Source organism: Triticum dicoccoides, chromosome 1A (assembly GCF_002162155.2).
Source record: "Triticum dicoccoides isolate Atlit2015 ecotype Zavitan chromosome 1A, WEW_v2.0, whole genome shotgun sequence".
Taxonomy (NCBI): Eukaryota; Viridiplantae; Streptophyta; class Magnoliopsida; order Poales; family Poaceae; genus Triticum; species Triticum dicoccoides.
The window spans coordinates 211,139,497-211,162,230 of NC_041380.1; the positions used below are offsets into that span (position 1 = coordinate 211,139,497).

The 22,734-nt window shown below is 44.7% G+C and overlaps 1 protein-coding gene across 3 annotated transcripts; it reads left to right on the forward strand.

The window, feature by feature from the left end:
- Nucleotides 1-6: 6 nt before the first annotated feature.
- LOC119266889 (protein PHYTOCHROME-DEPENDENT LATE-FLOWERING-like) lies at nucleotides 7-16,404 on the forward strand. Of its 3 annotated transcripts, none has more exons than XM_037548175.1 (12): nucleotides 7-198; nucleotides 6,308-6,383; nucleotides 6,468-6,532; nucleotides 6,640-6,717; nucleotides 7,705-7,785; nucleotides 10,898-11,059; nucleotides 11,349-11,447; nucleotides 11,516-12,813; nucleotides 13,694-13,920; nucleotides 14,011-14,138; nucleotides 14,263-14,301; nucleotides 14,389-16,404. In XM_037548175.1, the coding sequence occupies exons 1-12, from the start codon at nucleotides 52-54 to the stop codon at nucleotides 15,982-15,984; spliced, it is 3,996 nt and encodes a 1,331-aa protein (XP_037404072.1). In that variant the 5' UTR covers nucleotides 7-51; the 3' UTR covers nucleotides 15,985-16,404. The 3 variants fall into 3 exon arrangements, with proteins under 3 accessions (XP_037404072.1, XP_037404078.1, XP_037404084.1); XM_037548181.1 differs by having other exon boundaries at nucleotides 6,655-6,717; XM_037548187.1 differs by lacking the exon at nucleotides 7-198 and adding an exon at nucleotides 3,219-3,335 and having other exon boundaries at nucleotides 14,389-16,396.
- Nucleotides 16,405-22,734: the final 6,330 nt, after the last annotated feature.

Genomic DNA, 22,734 nt, shown 5'->3' on the forward strand with positions numbered 1-22,734 from the left:
GCAGACGGCGGTACGGGCTAGCTCCTCTCTGTCGGCGAAGGTGCCGCGGAGATGGGGATCTCGTTCAAGCTGTCTAAGGTCGGCGTTCGCGTGCAACCGACCGCGCGCTCTGCCGCTCCGGAGCTACCGGCCGCGGCGGAGACGGAGAAGCCGGGCGCCGGTGAGAAGGATGGTTCCAGACCGGAAGCCAAACGGGAGGTAAGCCGTGTTTCTATTGGGTTGCTCGGCTCGGTTCGGTCGCGGGGTGGCCGAGGCGGTGGCCCCGACGATCTGGGCACGCAAAGTTGTAGTCTTTTGTGTGATAGGGGAGGATATTCGGGTTTTGCCTGCAATTTTGGGGGTTTTCGCGTCGAATTTGCGGCTGCAGGGATGATCCGTGGTTGTGTCCGCGGAAAGGGTCGGAATTTCCCGGTGATTTCTACTCGAGAGTTCTTTGTTCAGGTCCCTAGTAGAGGATTTCTAGGCCCAATCACGTCGTTGTTCGAACTGGGGTGCCAATTGCGTGTTCGAAGATTGTAACCTGGTGGCCTCCTCGATCGCAATTATACGGTATTTCCTTCATAAAGTAGCTAGAATTAATGACATGTTCATTAGAAAAGTACTCCCCTATCACACAAATGAAGATGTACTACTGTACTAGTTAATTCTGGCTACTAACCTAGATGAAGATGTTGCAGTAAAAATAGTGGACCTTCTAGTGATAACTACTACTATAATGTCCATTGTAATTGCAAAGGAGTACTTTTTTTACGGGAAGGCATACTTTATTCATCAAATAACGTTTACATCATCCGCTAACATTTTCACGATATAATCAGGAGGGCGTCATCTCAAACAGAAAGGATATTCGCCCGTCCCCATCTAGCCAACTCATGAGCTAGAGTATTCGACTCTCTAATACAATGGTCAATAGTAACCTTCCCGAAATCTACTAAGATACTACGACAATCTTCTAACACCGGGAATGTCCTTCATTATGATTCAGAGTGTCCACCACCGTAGTATTATCCGTTCTCACCACCAAATTGGAGCATCCAGTATTATGAGCTAACTTAAGTGCCTCGAGTAGCACTGCTGCCGCTGCCTCGGCTGAGACGACATCAGCTACATATTCCAACCTTGCCGTTGATGCTCTTATCTTATGGACGTTCCCCGATGATCACGAATAACAGCTCCACATGCACCGGTATATTCACCCTCTGAAAAAGATGCATCGACATTCAATACCTGCTGTCCTGACAGAAAAACCAGCCACTTGGAGTGACCTTGGTTATCCCTGTCGCACGGGCATAGTTAAGGGCCAACGCAATAACAGCGGGAGCTATTCTCTCTGGAGTTTGCACATCATCGCCTCTGACAAGTTGTCTTCTTTGCCACCATAGATACCAGCAAACAGTCGCTACAAGTTCTGGTAATTCGACCGCTCCCGTGTGTGATCGCTGGTAGGAGTCGTCACACAATATAAACTCCAACACAGCTGCTCCCGATCTATCTGTCATAGTGGCAAAAGAAATATCCGCTGAGATCCCAAGAGAGTCCCAAACTGCCTTTGATCTCTCACATGTGAGAAGTAGATGTGCGATATCCTCCGCACCAGCTTGACAAATTGGGCAGTGAGATATATTCCCAACATGACGATTGCTAGAACACTAAAACACTGGATGGCATTGTGTAAGCATCTCCATAAGAAAATTTTGATTTTCGCTGGTACCTTTAGATTCCACAACTTCTTCCATACCGGATGAGGCGCCGAATAAAAATTCGTCATCCCCATATTATCTGCATCATAATTTGCTTCCCACTGTTTGTAGTACGCCGATCGTACCGAGAAAATTCCACTCTTCGTTAGGTGCCATGAGATGTAGTAATCCTCAATATCTTTGTGGAATATGGGTATTTGGAAGATGTGCTCTGCATCAATATGCCAGAATTTTTCCCGCACTAATATCTCATCCCATTCTCCTGTTATTGGTCTATTAACTCACATACTCCACTGAGCGCTTGATTACCTCGCACTGTAATGATTTTCCTCGATGCACTATTTGGAATCCAACAATCATTCCAAATATTTATTTTTGCTCTGTCTCCTACTCTCCAAATGCAACCTTTTTTGAATGTTTGGATGCCAGCCCAAATACTTTGACAGACATAAGAGGACCCCTTCTTTAGTTCACAGTTTAATATATCACCAGAGGGGTAATATCTTGCTCTCAGCACACGAGCACAAAGGTATCCACAGTTATCAATTAATATCCAGCATTGCCAAATTGAAACTATGGATATCTCGAAAACCCATACCTCCTCTCTCTTTAGGCACGCACATCTTCCACCAAGCAAACCAATGCATCCTTCGTTGGTTTTCCTCATCACCCCACCAATATTGTGACATTGCATCAGTGATCCCCTTGCAAATTTTCTTCGGGAATTTAAATACACTCATCGCATACGTTGGGATGGCTTGGGCCACTGCTTTCAACAGAGCCTCCTTACCTCCATATAGGAGAGAGTTCTCTCCTTCCATCCATTCACCATAGCCAGAATTCTCTTAATAATATGTTTGAAACAATCAACCCGGTCCACTCCAATCATCGGTGGAAGTCCCAAGTATTTATCCGAAAGAGATTCGGTCACAATATGGCACACCTCAGCCTTCACCTCCACATCTGTGTTTTTTTTTGACTGAAAAGTATTAAGCATTTGGCTTCACTCACCAATTGACCCGAGGCTGAACAATAATCATTCAGGATTCCACGAAGAGTGTTTGCATTTTGGGTATTTGCTCATAAGAATAAGAGAGTTATCAGCAAATAATAAATGAGATATTTTTGGAGAATCTCTGCACACGAGGCTGAACAATAATCATTCAGGATTCCATGAGGAGTGTTTGCATTTTGGGTATTTGCTCATAAGAATAAGAGAGTTATCACTTATCAGCAAATAATAAATGAGATATTTTTGGAGAATCTCTGCACACCTGGACCCCGTTCAAATCTCCAGCTTCCTCCTCATGGCTAATAAGAGCGGATAAACAAAGGAGTACATTATATTACCTCCGTTCGGAAATAAGTGATGCCGTTTTAGTTCAAATTTGAACTAAAACAGCGTCACTTATTTCCAAACGGAGGGAGTAGTTATCACCAGAAGGTCCACTATTTTTACTGTAACATATCCGATAAATGCTTCTACTAATCTAAGTTCAAAACCCAGAGCATGCTGCTTTTGGTAACTCTGTGTACTGTAGGTTTGGCCGGTTGCTGATTTGAGCGTCATTGATACAATCAGCAGCAGCAATGTGTTTTTCTGTTCTCTGGTCCACACAAATGCTTTTAGTAAAGGTGCTTTCTTTTTGCCGGGACAGTACTTTAATTTGAAGGAGCAGGAATGCCATGTCAACTATAGTCAATACACGAATAATAGAAACTGGGTCAATATTGTTGGTGCTGTGCTTCTTGGATTAAGAGAAAGGAGGTAATGAGTTTGTCTAGAGAACTTGAAAAATACCCAGGTATTTGAGCAATGACTAATGAAAACCACAATCTGTTGTAACCAAACACTCCACATTTTGTAATACTACATATTCTAGTGTTTCGAAACCAGTCATGCCCGACATATACCTCACACTCACCATATTCTAGATTTTGGTAAGATTTGATTTGTTTTGAGTATGGATAGGGGAAGGCAATGAAAGTTATGATTTTGATGAGGTTTCCGTAAGATTTGATTTGGTTTGGGTATGGGTAGGGGAACACAAGGAAAATTTTGATTTAGTTGGGGTTTTGGTAAGATTTGATTGAGTTAATGCAGGACTTGGGGGAGGGGTGGCGTACAGGAGGGAAAAAAACCAAACGGGTGAGGGGCAGGGTGGAGGCGAACTTACAACAATGAACTCCCTTTAATAGTTGAGGCTATTTATTGTTTTGGGAAACCTTAGAAAAATCCAAAGATAATGCATCCAAGCACACTAAGTGTTGGTGTGGGATTAACCCATCTGGAGTGTTGCACTTCCACTGGAGATTAGCCTGTTCAAATCTACCGAAAAAGGCTTTCGCCCCGCTTTATATATAAAGCAACGATCAACAACACCCGGTACAAACGCACGCCCCCACAACACACGAACACACACCCAAGGCAGGATACATAGGCGCTAAGCGCAGCAACACCATCCCTAGCACTACAAGAGCAGCCGGGGGCTACCGCAGTGAACACGCCACCGCGAAGAAGTGATGCCGCATATGACGAACCGTGGGCTCCAAGGCGGCGCCTTCAGGAAGGATACGACACCGGAGCGCCGCCACCGTTCGATCCGAGGATCAGAGTTTCCCCTGGAGCAACACGACGGGCAATGAGAGCCGCAACGATGCCTTCAAGAAGGGAATGAGCTTCGCCGCCGCCGGTCCGAAGATAGAGCAGGTTTTCACCCAGGCCACACACACCGCCACAGAATGCCACACCCCGGCTACCACGCCGCCCACACGGCCGTGGCACCCGGGCGGCACCGAGCCACGGGCTATGCCTATGAGCACAATGGAACCACCACCAGGGCCGCCGTCCCGACATGCAAGATTAGGGCTGGAATTCGAGCCGAGTCGAGCCAGCTCGACTCGACTCGCTAGAGCTCGTTTCATTAACGAGCTTGCTCGACTCGACTCGTTATTATTAACGAGCTCAAATCCAAGATTGGCTCGGCTCGTATAACTCGCGAGCTGGCTCGTTTAGCTTGTTAAGCTCGTTAAAGATATGAACATAAAACCCTCAAATATTATAAAAATTATTATGTATATATTAAACATATATATCACTAAACAATAGTAATTTCCTTGTAACGCATGAGTCTCTCCTAGGCGGTTGGGCCTTCAACGGCTAGGCCTTGTGTTGTGCGCCTGGGACATAGGGTGCTGAGTGGCTGATCTTTTGTACCGAGCCTAACGAGTTACACGAGTACTCGTGAGATTGGCTCGTTTAACTTGGTCTATAAACGATCTTAAACTAAAGCTCGGCTCGGCTCGTTATTCTTCGAGTTCGAGTTGATTCGGGCCGAGTCACGAGCTACTTGTTTAGCTCACGAGCTTCGAGCTTTTTTTCCAGCCCTATGCAAGACCTTGACACCATCTCACCCAAGACCCGCCGCTACCCCAACCAAAGAAACGAGTGGAAAGGACCTGCCTTTCGCACCCCTGGGCGGCCCCAGCGCTGAGACCCAAAAGGCCGGCCAAACCTTCGGCCCGTCCTGCGGCACCGGGCGCGAGACGAGCTCGGTCCTGCTGCCGGGTGCGGGACGAGTGATGAACCACAGTTAGGGGAAGGCCAACCCTTCGACGAAGATAGCGGCCGGACGACGAGTTGAAGGATCGAAGGTCAAAACGGGCCGCCTATAGACGAGTAGACGCTGGAAATCCAGCCGCTGCCGCAGTCGACCCGCCGAGCTGCTGTGATGCCGGCGCGGCGAATGACAACCGCCACCTAGAGGACCGAGCCACCTCGTCGTCGTCGTCCACAGCCGAAGCAGCAGCCACGCCGGACCAATGCCCCAACCTGCGCCGCCCGCCGGAAAACGCCAAATCCGTCCGGCACGCACCGCCACCAAGCCGCCGAAGCGCCGCCGTGCACGCCCGACCACGCCAGGAGCCAGCCCAACCAAGGTGGCTGCCGTCCCCCAGCCTGTGCCGCCGCAGCCCTCGTAGCCAACCGCCTAGATTTGATGGAGCCACCGCCGCAGCTAGCTGCCCCGCCTCCCCAAGCGCCGGCACGCCCCACCAGAAATTCCGCGCAGCCACCGCCGCTCCGATGTACAGCCGCGACCGCAGCACGGCCGGCCGCGTCACCGCCGCGCGAGCGCCGCGCTCCTCACCAGCAGGCTGCGTCCTGCGCCGCAGAGCACCAGGGGAGGGAAGAAGGCCCCGCTGCCACCGACGCCAGCCGGGCGAGGAGGGGAGGAGGCGCTGGCGGGCGGCGGCTAGGGTTTTGCCTTGCCGCCCGCGAGAGCGGCTCGAGCGAACAGAGTTCGGGGGTTGAAGCAAGCTCTTTCCCTTAATGTTTTCACTTGGTAGTATTGCCTGTTCAAATCTTTGGATCCTGCTGTTTACTTAGCTTAACTTTGTCCTGTAGGATTAGGTAGTGTCATCCTTTGCAATGGTTTCTGTGTCAGATTTATCCTGGCTGTTTGTTCTTACTTTTCTTTGTTTGATTTTTTTCCTGAAAGATTTTTAGGTTATTTGTTTTGTTGGCAGAATTTTGATGTGTATTATTCTCACCTTGAGAATCACGTGTCCTCCATATGATAAAATGCTGACCTTTTCTCTTTATGTAGGATGCTATTGTCGAGAGAGCTAATGATGCGAATGGCATCAAGATTTCACCAGCATGCTCTAGGGCGATTTTGCCAGGTATTGGCTGAGAAAATATTTATTTAATATGTTCTGTATTTGTTTATCCACTCTTTGTGCTAAGCTTTCAACATTGTATTGCAGATCATGAAGTTTCTTTCACTTTCAGTCTCTATGATAGAGGTTACCTCATCGCCAAGTCAGCAGTGGTGCGTTCTTCAGCTAGAATTTTGATGACCAAAGGCATCACATTGATGTTCAAGAGAAAAATGGCTTGAGATTTTAGTATATTTTGACCTAACACATTTGTGTTTAGCTGGATCCTTGCCAGCCCTCTGTTCAGGATGGGAAAACACTGCATCCATATGATAGAGCGTCAGAAAAATTGTTTTCTGTAAGTATTGAATTGCTTGCTTGTTGGTTTCATAATTCTTTTCTTGTTTCATATCTGGTCAAAGGCTTTCATGTGTACTGTATTAGAGTTGATGCCTGCGTGGCTAGGTTTTAATGAAATATTTTGTACGTTACATGCTCAAGCAGTATACTAGATACGAAAAGTTGATGCCTGTTATGTCCTTGCAACAGCAAGCGTAATAGGTAGGGCCTCTCCCTTGCTGGCTTCCGTCCTCATGGTTTTGGTGCCGTGACGCTGAGACAATGCATGTTTGGGTAGCAGGGGTGAGATGAGAGAAACGAAAACATATCCCTATTGCTGACATTCCTCCCCTTTCTTTTCTTTTATGGAAGCCCTCTTTTGTTATTATAATTTATATTCCAATGGGGTGCCCCCTGCTGTTTCCCATTAAGGCCTCCTTAGGTTCATACTTCATAGGATAGGAATATCATAGGAATAGGAAAACTATAGGAAGTGAGATGAAATGTATCTCAATTCCTATAGGGAAAGAGATGTCACTTGATTCATAAGGAACTTTTCCATTGAGTCTTGGCTAATGTTTTTTCCCTTTGAAATGTGAAGGATTGGTTCCTATCATACATAGGAATAGGAATCCATTCCTACAAACCAGAGGGCTCCAAAGGAATTTTTTCTACATAATTCCTATCCTTTAGAATTTCTACGAAATTCCTCTAAACCAAAGGAGGCCTAAAAAGAGATTGATATAACCTTTTGATTTCTGCAGTAACAGTAGTAGGAGACTAGCTGATTCTTATCACATGACAGGCTATAGGTGTCAATTTTTTTTTTAAATGAGTCTGCGAGCAACACAAATGCAATTTTCCTTTGTGCTTGGTTCTCCTCCTAAAAGATGGAACAAAACATCCTTCAATAGCTGGTTAAAGTTAGTAGAAATAGTTAAACCGTGTCATGATGATCATAGCTCTGTGTACAGTTAAATGAGCTGCTTTGCATCATCACGTGCAGGCCATTGAAGCTGGAAGGCTGCCTGGAGATATTCTTGATGAGATACCAAGCAAGTACTACAATGGTTCAGTTATCTGTGAGGTAAGTTATTTTATCTGATTTGAAGCGTGCTATGTAAGCAAATGCGTAGTTAAACTGTCAGATGCTAAGCACCGTTGAATGTGAAAGTCATTCTTGTCACCGCTACCATAGTTTCTGTTTACGGCATGTTTTTCACTACAAGGTTTGCTAGCTTTTTCTAACGACAATCTTTGAAAGCAACCCTATATTATTCACACATGCATCCTAGAATAGATCATGGCGATTTACCAGGAATTCCTAACCTTACTTTTGGTCTTTTGGACAAGTATGAACTGCAAATTATGGATGTGTAGCACACAACATGAAATAAGTCAAAGTGCTGTTTTGGATATTGTCATGCTGCTACTCTCTCTGTCCTGCAAAAAGTGGTGTACAATTTGAATAACTTTGTACATTGAAGAGTGGCGCAGCCATTTCTGATGCAATAAAATTCCGTTGTTACCCCTGTTGGTATAATTTTGGAGAAAAAGGAACAACACACATGCATGCTGAGCCTATGCTGTTCGCTTTGGTTCTCTTGTGACCCGTCACCATGAATGCGAGCTTGCAAATGGCGTTTCTCCCACCTAGCCGCTCTCCCACCTCCACCTCCACCCATGGCGAGTCCTGGATCTCTCTCCCCTGATAGAAGGTCTCCTGCATTGGGACTTTCTCAGGAGTCGGCTAGAAAGTATTAGCTCTGGTTATATCACTCTCATTCCCAAGACACCTCTTCCGGAGTCGGCTAGATTATAGACCAATCACTTTATTGAACAGCTGTCTCAAGATTTTGACCAAACTTTTAGCTAATCGTCTGCAGCGGGCCATTCTTGGTATTATCCATCGTAATTGGTAGGGAATACACAGACTATACATGGAACATAATATACTCTAACACCCCCCTCAAACTCAGGGTGGATCGACAACACTGAGTTTGGAGAGATAAAATTCATGCTGTGGTCTAGTCTGGGCCTCCATAAAGAAATCTGTCAATTGTAACTCAGAAGGCACATACTAAAGAGCAATAACCTGGTTCTGCACACCAGCGCGCACAAAAGAAGCGTCAACACCAACATGCTTGGTGAGCTCATGCTTCACAGGGTCTCGCACAATACTGATATCAGCTGTATTGTCGGACAAGAGGGTGGTAGGTGTAGTAACAGACACACGGAACTAAAGTAACCACCGTAACCAAGTCACTTTTACGTCAAAAGAGCCATAGCTTGCAACTCAGCCTCTGCACTTGAATGGAAACTGCAGTCTGTTTCTTCGCCTCCAGGCAATGAGAGAACCACCAAGAAAACAAGTAAGCAGAAAGTGAACGGCGATCTGAGGGATCACTAGCCCACGTAGGATCCAAATAGGCCTGAAGCTGTAACGAACTGGAGCGCGGAAAGAAAGATGGTGAGAGATCGTGCCATGAAGACATCGTAGAACATGAAGAAGGTGACTATAGTGAACCGAAGTGGGAGCAGGAACAAACTGACTCAAACTACGGACAGGATAGAAGATATCTGGACGAGTGACAACTAGATAGACAAAACTCCCAACAAGATGACAATAACGCGTCAGATCAGACAAGGGATCACCATCAGAAGCACGAAGGTGAACATTGGGCTCCATGGGAGACTCAACAATGCGCTCATCAGTAAGAGCAGCATGAGCAAGAAGATCTTGGATCGGACTGTTCGGGTTGAGGCCGGACGTAAAGGCAGAGAGCAACTTCGTCCGACTTAACGATTTTTGTACTAATGTCACGATCCCGTCATATCGGACGTCCGGCCTAGAAGCTGGACCGTCCAGAGTCATGTCGGACGTTCGTGTTGGAGGCTGGACGTCCGGCCGCTGTAGCTTTGGCTGCATTTCTTCCGTGTCTTCTCGCTCCTCTTCCACAATGACCTGGCCTTCCTCCCTCGCTTCTTCACGGTCAATTCCTTGGTACTTGTGTATGTATAGAGTTCTGCTTTGAGGTAGTAGCCATGTCTCATGGAATTATGTAATTTTATCGTTTTAATATATTTCAGTGGAAGCTTCTCACTTGTGCCAAGAGGTCCTGGGTTCGAACCAGCCTCTCTGCATTGCACTTCGCAGGGGTAAGACTAAGGCTGGCCATAGTGGGGGTAACATAACCGGTATCATGCACTTGGGACTAGCAAACATGCTTATGTGGCAGACAATTAAAGAAGAGAGAGGGGGTTAGAGTAACATATGTAGATACCGTATCATAATAAATGTTATGCTACTATGTGTCATGCATGGCAATAAATAAGATGATATATGATACTAATCTATGATACTATGCACTATGAAGATAGTATCATATGCATGGTACTAACATATGATACTCTCCACTATGAGTAGCCTAAAGACTAGGTTCCTATAATCCCTCCCCAGACCCCACCTTGTGTGGGAGCTTCTATGCACTGGGTCTGTCCTTTCAGTGGAAGCTTCTCCCACTTGTCTTCACTGGTCAAGAAAAAACAAATAAACAAACGCACCCACAGGCCCATCATCACCCACAATAACTGATGCAGCGCAGGCGTGCCTAGACCAATGCGGAATGTGCGCGCAACTGGATTGAGCAGCAGGGTCCCAATGCGAGGAGAAATAACGGCTGCGTTGATGTTTAATCAGGGGTATAATTGTCCATTTACCATCCACGTTTGCTCTCCTTGGTATTTGCATAAAGTTCTGGTGCTACCTAATGTGGGATGAAGGGACTCTAGTATTAACAAAGAAAACTGTGGAACTACTTTTCAAGGTAAGTATATACATATGATTTTCATGTTTCCAATCTAAATATTTAAAACGATATTAGCATCCATTTTGGAAAAGTTTGAAGGCATGTCCAGAACGTCACTTATTTGTGAACTGGAGGGAGTAGTTTGTATGCTACATTAGTTTTTCCCATTATAAATGGTTTATATGTTAAGCCTTCAACTACTATTTTCTACAAAAATTCCAAATAACTGTGAGATAATACAGCAATTAAAATATTTAAACCCGACGCTGCATGCCATGCTTGTTTTGTTACGGTTTGTGTACCTTATTGCTGAGATAGCATAACTCATTTAGAAGTTTAACTTATATTGGTTCTCAAGTACTTGACTGTTCTTATGGTATTTACTTCTAGATACGCGACTACCGAAAGCATGCATCCAATCAAGTTCATGCACCATCTGCTGACTTAGGACTACCTGCTGTGAATAAAGTGCAGCTTCAGATGACATTTGAAAATGTTGTTAGGGACATTATGCTGCTATCTGATGATTCATGGAGTTACAGAGATTTCATGGTATGCATTCTTGTAAAGAAGTCTCCTATCATTTTAGTGGCAAGATGGATTTACATGTTTTGTTTTCCTTTTCCTTCCAAAATCTGCTAATGTGTGCCCCTCTAATCCCAGTTTTCCACGCGTAGTTTGCATGCAAGTAGCTAACATCTTCTTACTTTTGGTCAGTCAAACCGGTTCTACATGAACCATTGCTAGTCTGTTTATAGAGGGATCTGTAATGTAATTTTTGCCTAGTCTGTTCCTCATCATATCTTCTCATCTATGCTCCTTGCTGTACTTGTTTGTATAGGAGGCAGAGTCACGGATTGTCAAAGCTCTACAACCAGCACTTTGCTTAGACCCTACACCAAAGTTGGACCGACTTTGTCAGGATCCTGTTCCTCATAAGGTACAACCACATGCAGAGCCAAAGCACTGTTATAGATGTGTATTTTAAGTATTTTGCATTTCTTGCAGTTAAACCTTGGTGTTGGAAGAAAGAGGCGGTTGAGGCAAAATCCTGACGTTGTTGTCACATCCAGTTACATGTCTCATGGTAAAAAGGTGTGCATTGATAGGGTGTCTGAAAGTACCAAAACGGACGAGATGGGTATTGCAAGTAGCAATATTACTCACCAGGTCCTTGATAACATTACTTCGCAAATTATGTCAGGTGGCTCTCAACCACTTAGACCAAGTAGTTCACAGGATGCAGCTAGAATGTCAATGGTGTCCCATTCTGGTATCCAGCAAAATATCAATTATAATGCTGTTGGTAATGATCATGGGGCAGGAGGTCCTGTCAGTTTTACTGGAGTCAATTCAAGCACTTCATCTCAGAACATGATGGCTTACAATGACAATGGCCTTCTATCTGTGAAGAGGGAACTACAAGAAGCTCCACTGCAAGACCCTAAGAGAGTAAAACCAACAATTAGCACTGATGATATCCAGCAGCAGCAAGAGCGGCAGCAGATACGGCCTCAATCAGTTGCCCTTAGTGGGCAGGACATGCAATGGAAGAAGGGGATGCAGTATGCTTCATTGAATGGCCAGAGATACCCCTCTCCAATGGTGAACAATATGCAAGATTCAGGGGCTTCCTTTTATTTCAGAGAGCAGGGTTTGAGATATGGTGCTAAGCAAGAGCAGATGGATGGCATGGAGAGATGCAAAGACCCCTTGCAGGCTATGCCCCCTGAAAATACTGTGCTCGATCAGCAGCAACCCCATGCTCAACATTTGTCACAGCAAGCAGCAGCTAGAAACAATCTACAGAACATGGCACAATGGCAGAATCCTCGGGGTCCAAGTGAGAAAGACATGAAGAAAGAAGAAATGCTTCAGAGAAGAAAGTTAGCTGCTGCCTCTCGTGTCTCTTCTGCACCAATGGTTCAGTCTCCAGTATCCTCTAAATCTGGAGAGATATCAAGCAGTTCAATGGGTGGCCAGTTTGGTTCTGCTGCGACATCTGCTGCAATTGGATCACATAAAGATAATAAGTTTGCCACGAGTTCTAGTGCTGCCGTAGGATACCCGTCTGTGGTTTCCAGTCCTAGTGATTCTATGCACCGGATGCAGCAGCCTTCGGTTGCTCCTTTGAAAAGGAAAAATTCTGCCCCCAAGACTCAACCACTTGTAAGCAGTGCAGGGTCCCCAGCCAGTGTTTCAAACATGCTTCCTATACCGAATGCTAGCAGCCCTTCTGTTGGGACATCAATGGCTGACCAATCAATTCTTGAGAAATTTAGAAATATTGAGGCTATATCCAATCGGTATGAAATAACATTTGCGAAATCTGCTAACTCTACATTACGGCTTTGGTTTGACAATTTGTTTTATTTTCATTTTCTGGGGTTACCTGTAGAAATATGTTTTGGAAATTTATGACTGCACAATTCAGTACAATAACTCCTGTCACAAGAAGATGTGACTCTGGAATTTCTGCATTTAGTTGTTTAGCTTTTGACAAATGATACTCATCGATAGTACCTCCTAGTAGGATTAGAATGTATATAATTGATATTGACAATTTATCAAAAAATATTTTCATACATTAAACTTTCATAATTTTCCCTCTTCAAATGTACAATACTAAAACCTAATGGTCCAAGTTAAATCTTCTTGAAATTTGGAAGTGTAGAGTGTCACTTATTTTTGTAACTGGGTAAAAAGAACTGAAAAAAATGCTGCTTTAACATTGCTTTGAACGCTAAATGTCACTTCCTTGAGTCAGTTATTCTGCATATGTTATTATGTTTAATACAATTAAAGTACTCCATCCGTTCACAAATATAAGATGTTTTGGATATTTCAATATGGACTACATACAGACTGAAATGAGTGAACGAACACACTAAAACGTGTCTATATACATCCGATTCAGATTTTTTTTAGAACATCTTATATTTATGAATGGAGGGAGTATTATAAAGTTGACTTGTATAATTTTGTTCTGTTTACCTGTTTGGCATGACATGTGTTTTACTTGAACATCGATCCAGTCATATAGCAGGTCATAGTTGGTAGAGTTGCTTGGTTATAGCAGCAGATTTAAAATCAGAAACCTTTCAGCCACTGACATTTTACGATCTTTTTCATATGCATATGATTGTTTATGATTGCAGCTGAAGCTGTTGGCATATTTTGTTTCAGGCATCAGCTGCACAATAAGAAGAACAAAGTTGATAATTTATCTAATAATAGGAAGTCCATGATAAATGCAAGCCGAGAGAAAGTTGTTACACTTCTCTCCAATTGCTTCCATACTGAGGATTACAAAGATGAGTTGAGGCCTCTTTGTAATTCTATGTTGAATGGAACAATAAATTCCTTTAGGACCAGAATACTGAACTTTGTTGTCACCAACCGCTCATACCAAGGTTTGTGATCTACACAAGATTGTATATCTGTTCCCAAATTAGGATTAAAGTTGAAGCTTTGATTAGTATGATTAAAATCACTTCCTACAGGTCCTACAAAGCCGTTCCGGATCATTTTCAAGGATAAGCCTGATGGGACAGTGGGAATGCAATATGGAGACCCAGAAGATTTCGACAATTGGAACTCACATGAGTGTACACTCATATTACCCACCAAGGTATGCATTAATTACTGATTGTATCCTCCCGTGCATAACCTAGTACCAAAAACTTGAAAACAGCAGGTTTATGGTATGTGTTTTCTCTTCCTGTGTTTAACCTCTCTATTGGTTTTTCTATCAGTACCATGCCGACTTGCTTGCAACACAACTCATTGCTCGGGTGAGTTTCAACTACCCTAAAGATTGCTTGGAATTAATAATTTGGATAGTGTCCTGAATTTTGAACCTTTTGAACCCTTGACCCTAGATGGAGAAAGAAGGCTATGATAAGGCAGATGATCAAGTTGTGCCCAGCAACCCTCCTGGTAACCTCAGTGGACTATCAGGCATGTTACCAGACAATACAGCCAATGAAGTGAAACAAGAGGGAGGTACAACCCAGCAACTTAATGCTGCAGCCCATGCGAATATGGTATCTGGAAGCCCTTTGCAACAACTTTCTGCCAATAGGATGCTTCCATCTGGGAGTAGCAACCAGGCAGTACCAATGCAGCAAGGGTATATGCAGGGTGCAACCATGTCTGCAAGGAGTCAACAACTCGACCAAAGTTTGATCCAGCAGCAACAACAGCAGCAGCCACAGCTGCAGCAGAATGCACAATCACAGCTTCAGCAACAAACATCTCTTCCTCTCAACCAGATGCAGAGACCCCAACTGCTACCAACAAGCCCATTATCTCAGATGCTGGGGCCTGGCTCAAATCTCCCAATGGGCTCAAACCACATGAGTAACACCAAGGCTACTACTCCTGCTTCCTTGCAGCTTCATATGATGCAGCAAGCACAGCAGCAACAGCCAGTGCAGATGTCAAGAAAAGTGATGATGGGGCCTGGCTCATCTGTGAACATGGGCAATATGGTTAATAATGTAGTAGGCCTCAGCGGTCTTGGAAATATTATGGGAATGGGCAATGTGCGGCCAATGTCCTCCCCGATGGGATCCATGTCAGGCTTAGGGAACAGTCCCAGTCAGATGAGCCTTGGAATGGCATCCAATCTTGCCGCAGCTGGGCTTCGTCCAGGTATGAACCCTGCTGCTATTGCCAAGATGCGGATGGGATTAGCTCAGCAACAAAGGGTGACCAGCCTTTACCCCCAGACTGGAATGGTTGGATTGCCTGGCAGTGGTTCACCAATCCTTCCTAGTTCTGCCGGCTTGGCCATGATGGGCCATCATTCACTAAATAGAAACAACCTTAATCCCATGCAGAGGGCCATGATGTCTCCAATGGGCCCACCAAAGATGCCAGTGGGTATTTTTCAGATGAATGCCCAACAGCTGCAGCAGCAACAGCTGCAGCAGCAACAGCTGCAGCAGCAACAGCTGCAGCAGCAACTACAGCAGCAGCAACTCCAACAGAACCCCCAGCAGCAGCAGCTCCAGCAGCAGCAGCAGCAGCAGCAGCAGCAGCAGCAGCAGCAGCAGCAGCAGCAGCAGCAGCTCCAGCAGCAGCAGCAGCAGCAGCAGCAGCAGCAGCAGCTACAACAGCAACAGATGCAACAGCTCCAGCAACAGCATCAACAGCAGCAGCAGCAACAACAAATGGGATCCCCTTTGCAGCAGGCGGCACAAGTAGGTTCGCCTGCTGGTTCACAACAGTCATTGGTGATGCAGCAGCAGCAAATAAGCCCGCAGCAAATGGCTGCGATGAGCCCACAATTGAGCTCAGGGGCTCTGCAACAAGTGAATAACAATGTAGTCAATCCTGTGGGGACGCCAGGCCCGCCTCAAAGTCCACAGTTGAGCTCACACTCACAGACCCAAGGTTCAGTCAGCAGCATTGCAAACTCTCCAATGGAACAGTTGCAAAGTGCCAATATGGGAGGTCCTGGTAGCATGTAGTAGTAACTGCAAATATTTAATCCAGCCCGTGGGGATACGCAATAATGGAAAATATAAACATTGACAAAGACGGCTACTGCTTTCTTGTTTGTTGTGGTAATTGAGGTCAAATTAGTTTTCCTGCAAGTTATAACCGATAGACGCAGTTGTTATGCAGGAACCCTTTTTTCCGCCAGGATTTGTGATGTAGATTGTTGTAGCTGATGGAAATAGTGCATGTAGGAAGGAGCTCAGTACTAGGAGATACATTGTTCAGCCGAACTACATTTTCTTGTTTAAATTAGAGCTGTTATAGATGCGTATATCTGCTACATAGCCGATTGTGCTTGTTTACCTTTTTTTTTTACCAGGAAACAGTTGTGCCTATGAATAAGTATGCCCATTTCATTGTGAATAAGTTTGTCATGTTTTATCTTGGAACTTGTAGATGTTGCAACATACTGACATTGTTGCTGTGTACAAAATTTAAACTTTGAAAAAGAATATTTAATACCTTCTCCCTCCATCCGGAATTAACTGTCGCTGAAATGAGTGAATCTACACAGTGAAATGCGTCTAAATACACTTATTCCATTGATACTTAATTCAGGACGGAGGGAATATGTCAGAAAATGGCATATGACAGTAAAGAAAAGGAAGACAGGAGATATGTATCCTCCTGTTTGAAGCCACTTAAGCATCCGATTTACAGTACTGAGTTATTGGCTTGCCAGTTACGATGAACAACCTCTGAAGGAAAAAAAAAGGACGTCACGGACAAGAATGTGACCACCTTCCTTCATCAAATACATCCACCGAATGAAATTTTCGTAGGCTGACCGATTGACCACATGTGGATGATCTATAACAGGATTTCACACAGTGGATGTCTTGCGCAGGTTCGCCCCCCTTTTCTACCCGTACCACCTTACTCCTGCTGGATGGCTTTTCTCTTGTGTGAACATGAAGGTTGCAATATGTGTACCTTGTGATCTTGTTGTACCTATTGAGCTTGTTGAACTTGTCTAGAATCTACCCCCGCTTTGCCTTATATAGGGGTGGCAAAGCACGGAATACAACAACCACAATAAAAGTTGGCCGTTACGGGCTCATTCGGTTTGGAGGAAATCAAAACGTAAGAATTAGGAGTAGTATAGGAATTTGATAGGATGGCACTTGCCATCATAAGGATTTAACTTGCCTCGTTCCTACGCGCAAAATGAGCTTTGAGTGGATGTGTAGTTTCCTCCAAAAACACAGGAAATGAGTAGTATTCCTATGAAATTCCTGTACGCATTTCCTACAAACCGAATGCATATATAGGAAAATTTCCTCCGGAATCCTTGTTCCTATGTTTTTTCTACAAAATTCCTTCAAACCGAATGAGGCCTACATGTTTCTTCATGGTGTCGCGATATAACTAGATTTGATGGCATCATTGGTAATGTCGGTCATTAATGCCCCTTGCCTGGTTCGGTCGGATGAATGACATGCGCACACTGGCGGACGGGTTTGATTATGTCGGCCTAGCCGAGTGACTCTCTTTGCGAAGACTTGGACAATTTGGGTTGCTGGGCCGAATTGTAATACCCCGAGACCGACGCTCCAGATGCCTTCCAGTTACTTCGTGGTCGTTGTGTATTTATTTGTTTGCTGCATTCAACATCACATCATTTGCATTGCATCGGCGGTCTTGCATTCGTTCGTAGTCGCCACTTCTCTCTGTGGCCGTCGTTGACTGTTCCAAGACCAACCACACACTTGCACACGATCGTCTTGTCTCTCGGCACATCCCGCAGACCCCTCGCGCTCGTCCAAAAACTTCCCCAAACCCGAACCACTAAGTATTCACCGATGGGTCCGGATCAACCCCGAACATCCCCAAATACCTTTGGTTTCTTCTTTGGGCTCTCCTAACCTATTCGTTCTCGACCGCTCGATTTCGATCAGAGGGTCCAAATAACCAAAACCTAGCCCGCTCGCTATAAATAGTGGATAACCCTAGACCAATCCCTAAAACCTAGGCCTCCTACCCCATCCATCCCCTCATCCGCTGCCACCCTCTTCAATCTTCCTCGATCCAAACCCGCAGTCAACCACCTCCCTCCTCGTCTTCCCCTCTATCCATTCCATGCCCGACCAACCACTGCCCAAGCTCCTCCTTCTCCGAACAACACCCGTTCCGGCCACCTCGCAGCCCGAGATCCACCTCGTTTTCCCTCCTGGACCAATCCAACCCAGTTGTCTCCCGATCATGCTGCCCGACCTCATGTGCTTCCCCTCATCCAGGAGCATGAGCTCCTCTACCCGAGCACCCGCGCGGGAGATGCCCAACGCCCCACCCCAAGAAGCAGCTGTTGGGGAACATAGCATGCAATTTCAAAAAATTTCCTACGCTCACGCAAGATCTATCTAGGAGATGCATATCAATGAGAGGGGGAGAGTGTGTCCACGTACCCTCGTAGACCAAAAGCGGAAGCGTTTGTTAACGCGGTTGATGTAGTCGATCTTCTTCTCATTCTGACTGATCAAGCACCGAACGTACGACACCTCCGAGTTCTACACACATTCAGCTCGATGACATCCCTCGAACTCTTGATCCAGCAAAGTGTCGAGGGAGAATTTTGTCAGCACGACGTCCCTCGAACTCTTGATCCAGCAAAGTGTCGAGCGAGAGTTTCGCCAGCACGACGGCGTGGTGACGGTGATGGTGAAGTGATCCGCGCAGGGCTTCGCCTAAGCACTACGACAATATGACCGGAGGCGTAAACTGTGGAGGGGGGCGTCGCACACGGCTAGGAATCAATGTTGTGTGTTCTAGCGGTGCCCCGCCCCCCCATATATATAGGTGGTAGAGGCAAAGGGGCTGCAAGGGGCACCCCAAGTAGGAGTAATCCTACTTGGGCACCTCCACCAAGTCGGCCTCCCCCCTTCCATATCCATCGGAGGGGGAAGGAAAGAGAGGGGGGAGGGGAAGGAAAGGGGGAGGCCGAATCCTCCCCTTTCCTTCTTCCTTCCCTCCCTTTCCTTCTCCTCCTATTCAGCCTATAGGGACGCACCAGCCCCTTTTGGGGTTGGTCTGTCCCTCTCTTGGCCCATTAGGCCCATATAGCTTGCCAGGAACCCCTTTCGGTGACCCGATACGTACCCGGTACCCGCGGAACACTTCCGGTGTCCAAATACTATCATCCTATATATGAATCTTTACCTCTCGACCATTTCGAGACTTCTCGTCATGTCCCTGATCCCATTCAGGACTCCGAACAACATTCGGTCACCAAATCACGTAACTCATATAATACAAATTCGTCATCGAACGTTAAGCGTGCGGACCCTACGGGTTCGAGAACTATGTAGACATGACCGAGACACCTCTCCGGTAAATAACCACTAGCGGAACCTGGATGCTCATATTGGTTCCCACATATTCTACGAAGATCTTTATCGGTCGTACCGTAGTGATAATATACGTTATTCCCTTTGTCATCGGTATGTTACTTGCCCGAGATTCGATCGTCGGTATCTTCATACCTAGTTCAATCTCGTTACCGGCAAGTCTCTTTACTCTTTCCGTAAAACAGCATCCCGCAACTAACTCATTAGTCACATTGCTTGCAAGGCTTATAATGACATGCATTACCGAGAGGGCCCAGAGATACCTCTCCGATACTCGGAGTGACAAATCCTAATCTTGATCTATGCCAACCCAACAAACTCCTTTGGAGATACATGTAGAGCATCTTTATAATCACCCAGTTACGTTGTGATGTTTGATAGCACACAAGGTATTCCTCTGGTATCCGGGAGTTGCATAATCTCATAGTCGAAGTAATATGCATTTGACATGAAGAAAGCAATAGCAATAAAACTAAACGATCAACATGCTAAGCTAACGGATGGGTCTTGTCCATCACATCATTCTCCTAATGATGTGATCCCGTTCATCAAATGACAACACATGTCTATGGTTAGGAAACTTAACCATATTTGATTAACGAGCTAGTCTAGTAGAGGCTTACTAGGGACACGATGTTTTGTCTATGACATGTATCAAGTTTCCGGTTAATACAATTCTAGCATGAATAATAAACATTTATCATGATATAAGGAAATATAAAATAACAACTTTATTATTGCCTCCAGGGCATATTTCCTTCAGTCTCCCACTTGTACTAAAGTCAATAATCTAGTTCACATTGCCATGTCATTTAACACCAAGAGTTCACATCTTTATGTGATTAACACCCATAGTTCACATCACCATGTGACCAACACCCAAAGGGTGTACTAGATTCAATAATCTGGTTCACATCGCTATGTGATTAACACCCAAAGAGTATTAAGGTGTGATCATGTTTTTGCTTGTGAGAGAAGTTTAGTCAACAGGTCTGCCACATTCAGATTCGCATTATTTTGCAAATTTCTATATGTACAATGCTCTGCATGGAGCTACTCTAGCTAATTGCTCCCACTTTCAATATGTATCCAGATTGAGACTCAGAGTCATCTGGATTGGTTTAAAAGCTTGCATCGACGTAACTCTTTATGACGAACTCTTTATCACCTCCATAACCGAGAAATATTTCCTTAGTCCTCTAAGGATAATTTTGACCGCCGTCTAGTGATATACTCCTGGATCACTATTGGTACCTCCCTGCCAGACTTATGGCAAGGCACACAATAGGTTTGGTACACAACATGGCATACTTTATATAACCTATGGCCAAGGTAGTCAGAGTCGGGATTCGGAGTCGGATCGATTTTCCTTAGACAGAATCGAGTCATGGTATCGAGGATTCTACTAGATTTACTCAAATAAGATATTTTGTATCCATGGAAGAAATTTATATGGGTTCTATAGAGTTTCGACACTAAATATAGAGCAAAGATGTACACATCAATGCTAGTTCTACTGCACTTCTTTTTATGGCTAACCTACTATTAGCTTGGATGTATGTAACATATATGAGAGGCAAATATATAGAACATTGAAATCTTCGACGCACGAAATTTACTTACGAGTTTTTTTAGAATATGTGAATAGCCGATCACTTGTATATCCACCCTGTAGTGCTTAACCTTGAAGGGTCTTACTCTCCTTCTCTAATTAATCTTGATGCATCCTCCTTCCCACACAAATTCCATTTGTCGACAAGTATGATCCTCAATTTTGATCTAGGTTTTGAGAGCCAGATCAAAGGTGTCGGCGCCTGAGCATTTGGGCTTGGGAGGGGAATAAAGGGCCACGAGGCATGTGAAAATGGTTTGGATGATGGCATACTATTCTGCTACAACTAAACAAACGGCTTAGATAAATTAGTAGAATCGGACATAGTCCATACCATAGTCAGGATTCTACAGTTTTGTACATGATTCTATGATTTGGATCGCGACTCAACATGGATTCTACCTGATCCGGATTCATAGTGGGACTTGGATCGACATGGTTCCGTAGGGTCATGAAGTCATAGGATTCTAGGAGTCGAGTCAAGATTCTGACTACCTTGCCTATGACTGAAGCATAGCAAATGACTTTCATTCTCTCTCTATATTCTGCCGTTGTCGGGTTTTGAGTCTTACTCAACTTCACACATTGTAACACAGGTAAGAACCCTTTCTTTGACTGACCCATTTTGGACTCCTTCAAAATCTTGTCAAGGTATGTGCTTTGTGAAAGTCCTATCAAGCGTCTTAATCTATCTCTATAGATCTTGATGCTCAATATATAAGCAGCTTCACCGAGGTCTTTTATTGAAAAAAAATCATATTCAGGTATCCTTTTATGCTATCCATAAATTCTATATCATTCCTGATCAACAATATGTCATCCACATATAATATCAGAAATGCTACAGAGCTCCCACTAACTTTCTTGTAAATACATGCGTCACCATAAGCCTGTATAAAACCATATGCTTTGATCACCTTATCAAAGAGTATATTCCAACTCCAAGATGCTTGCACCGGTCCATAGATGGATTGTTGGAGCTTGCACACTTTGTTAGCACCTTTAGGACTGAAAAAACCTTCTCGTTGCATCATATACAACTCTTCTTTAAGAAATCCATTAAGGAATACAGTTTTTACATCCATTTGCCAGATTTCATAAAATACGACAATTGCTAACATGATTCAGACATACTTAAGCATCGCTACGAGTGAGAAAATCTCATCGTAGTCAACACCTTGAACTTACCGAAAACCTTTTGCGACAAGTAGAGCTTTGTAGATAGTAACACTATCATCGGTGTTTGTATTCCTCTTGAAGATCCATTTATTCTCAATGGCTTGCCGATCATTGGGCAAGTCCACCAAAGTCCACACTTTGTTCTCATACATGGATCCTATCTCAGATTTCATGGCCTCAAGCCATTTTGTGGAATCTGGGCTCACTTCCTCATAGTTCATAGGTTCGTCATGGTCTAGTAACATGACTTCCAGAAAAGGGTTACCGTACCACTCTGGTGTGGAATGTGCTCTGTTCGACCTACGAGGTCCTGTAGTAACTTGATCTGAAGTTTCATGATCATTATCATTAGCTTCTTCTCTAGTTGGTGTAGGCATCACGGGAACAGATTTCTTTGATGAGCTACTTTCCAATCCGAGAGAAGGTATAATTACCTCATCAAGTTCTACTTTCCTCCCACTCACTTCTTTCGAGAGAAACTCCTTCTCTAAAAGGATCGATTCTTAGGAACAAAGATCTTGCCTTCAGATCTGTGGTGAAAGGTGTACCCAACAGTTTCTTTTGGGTATCCTATGAAGACGCAC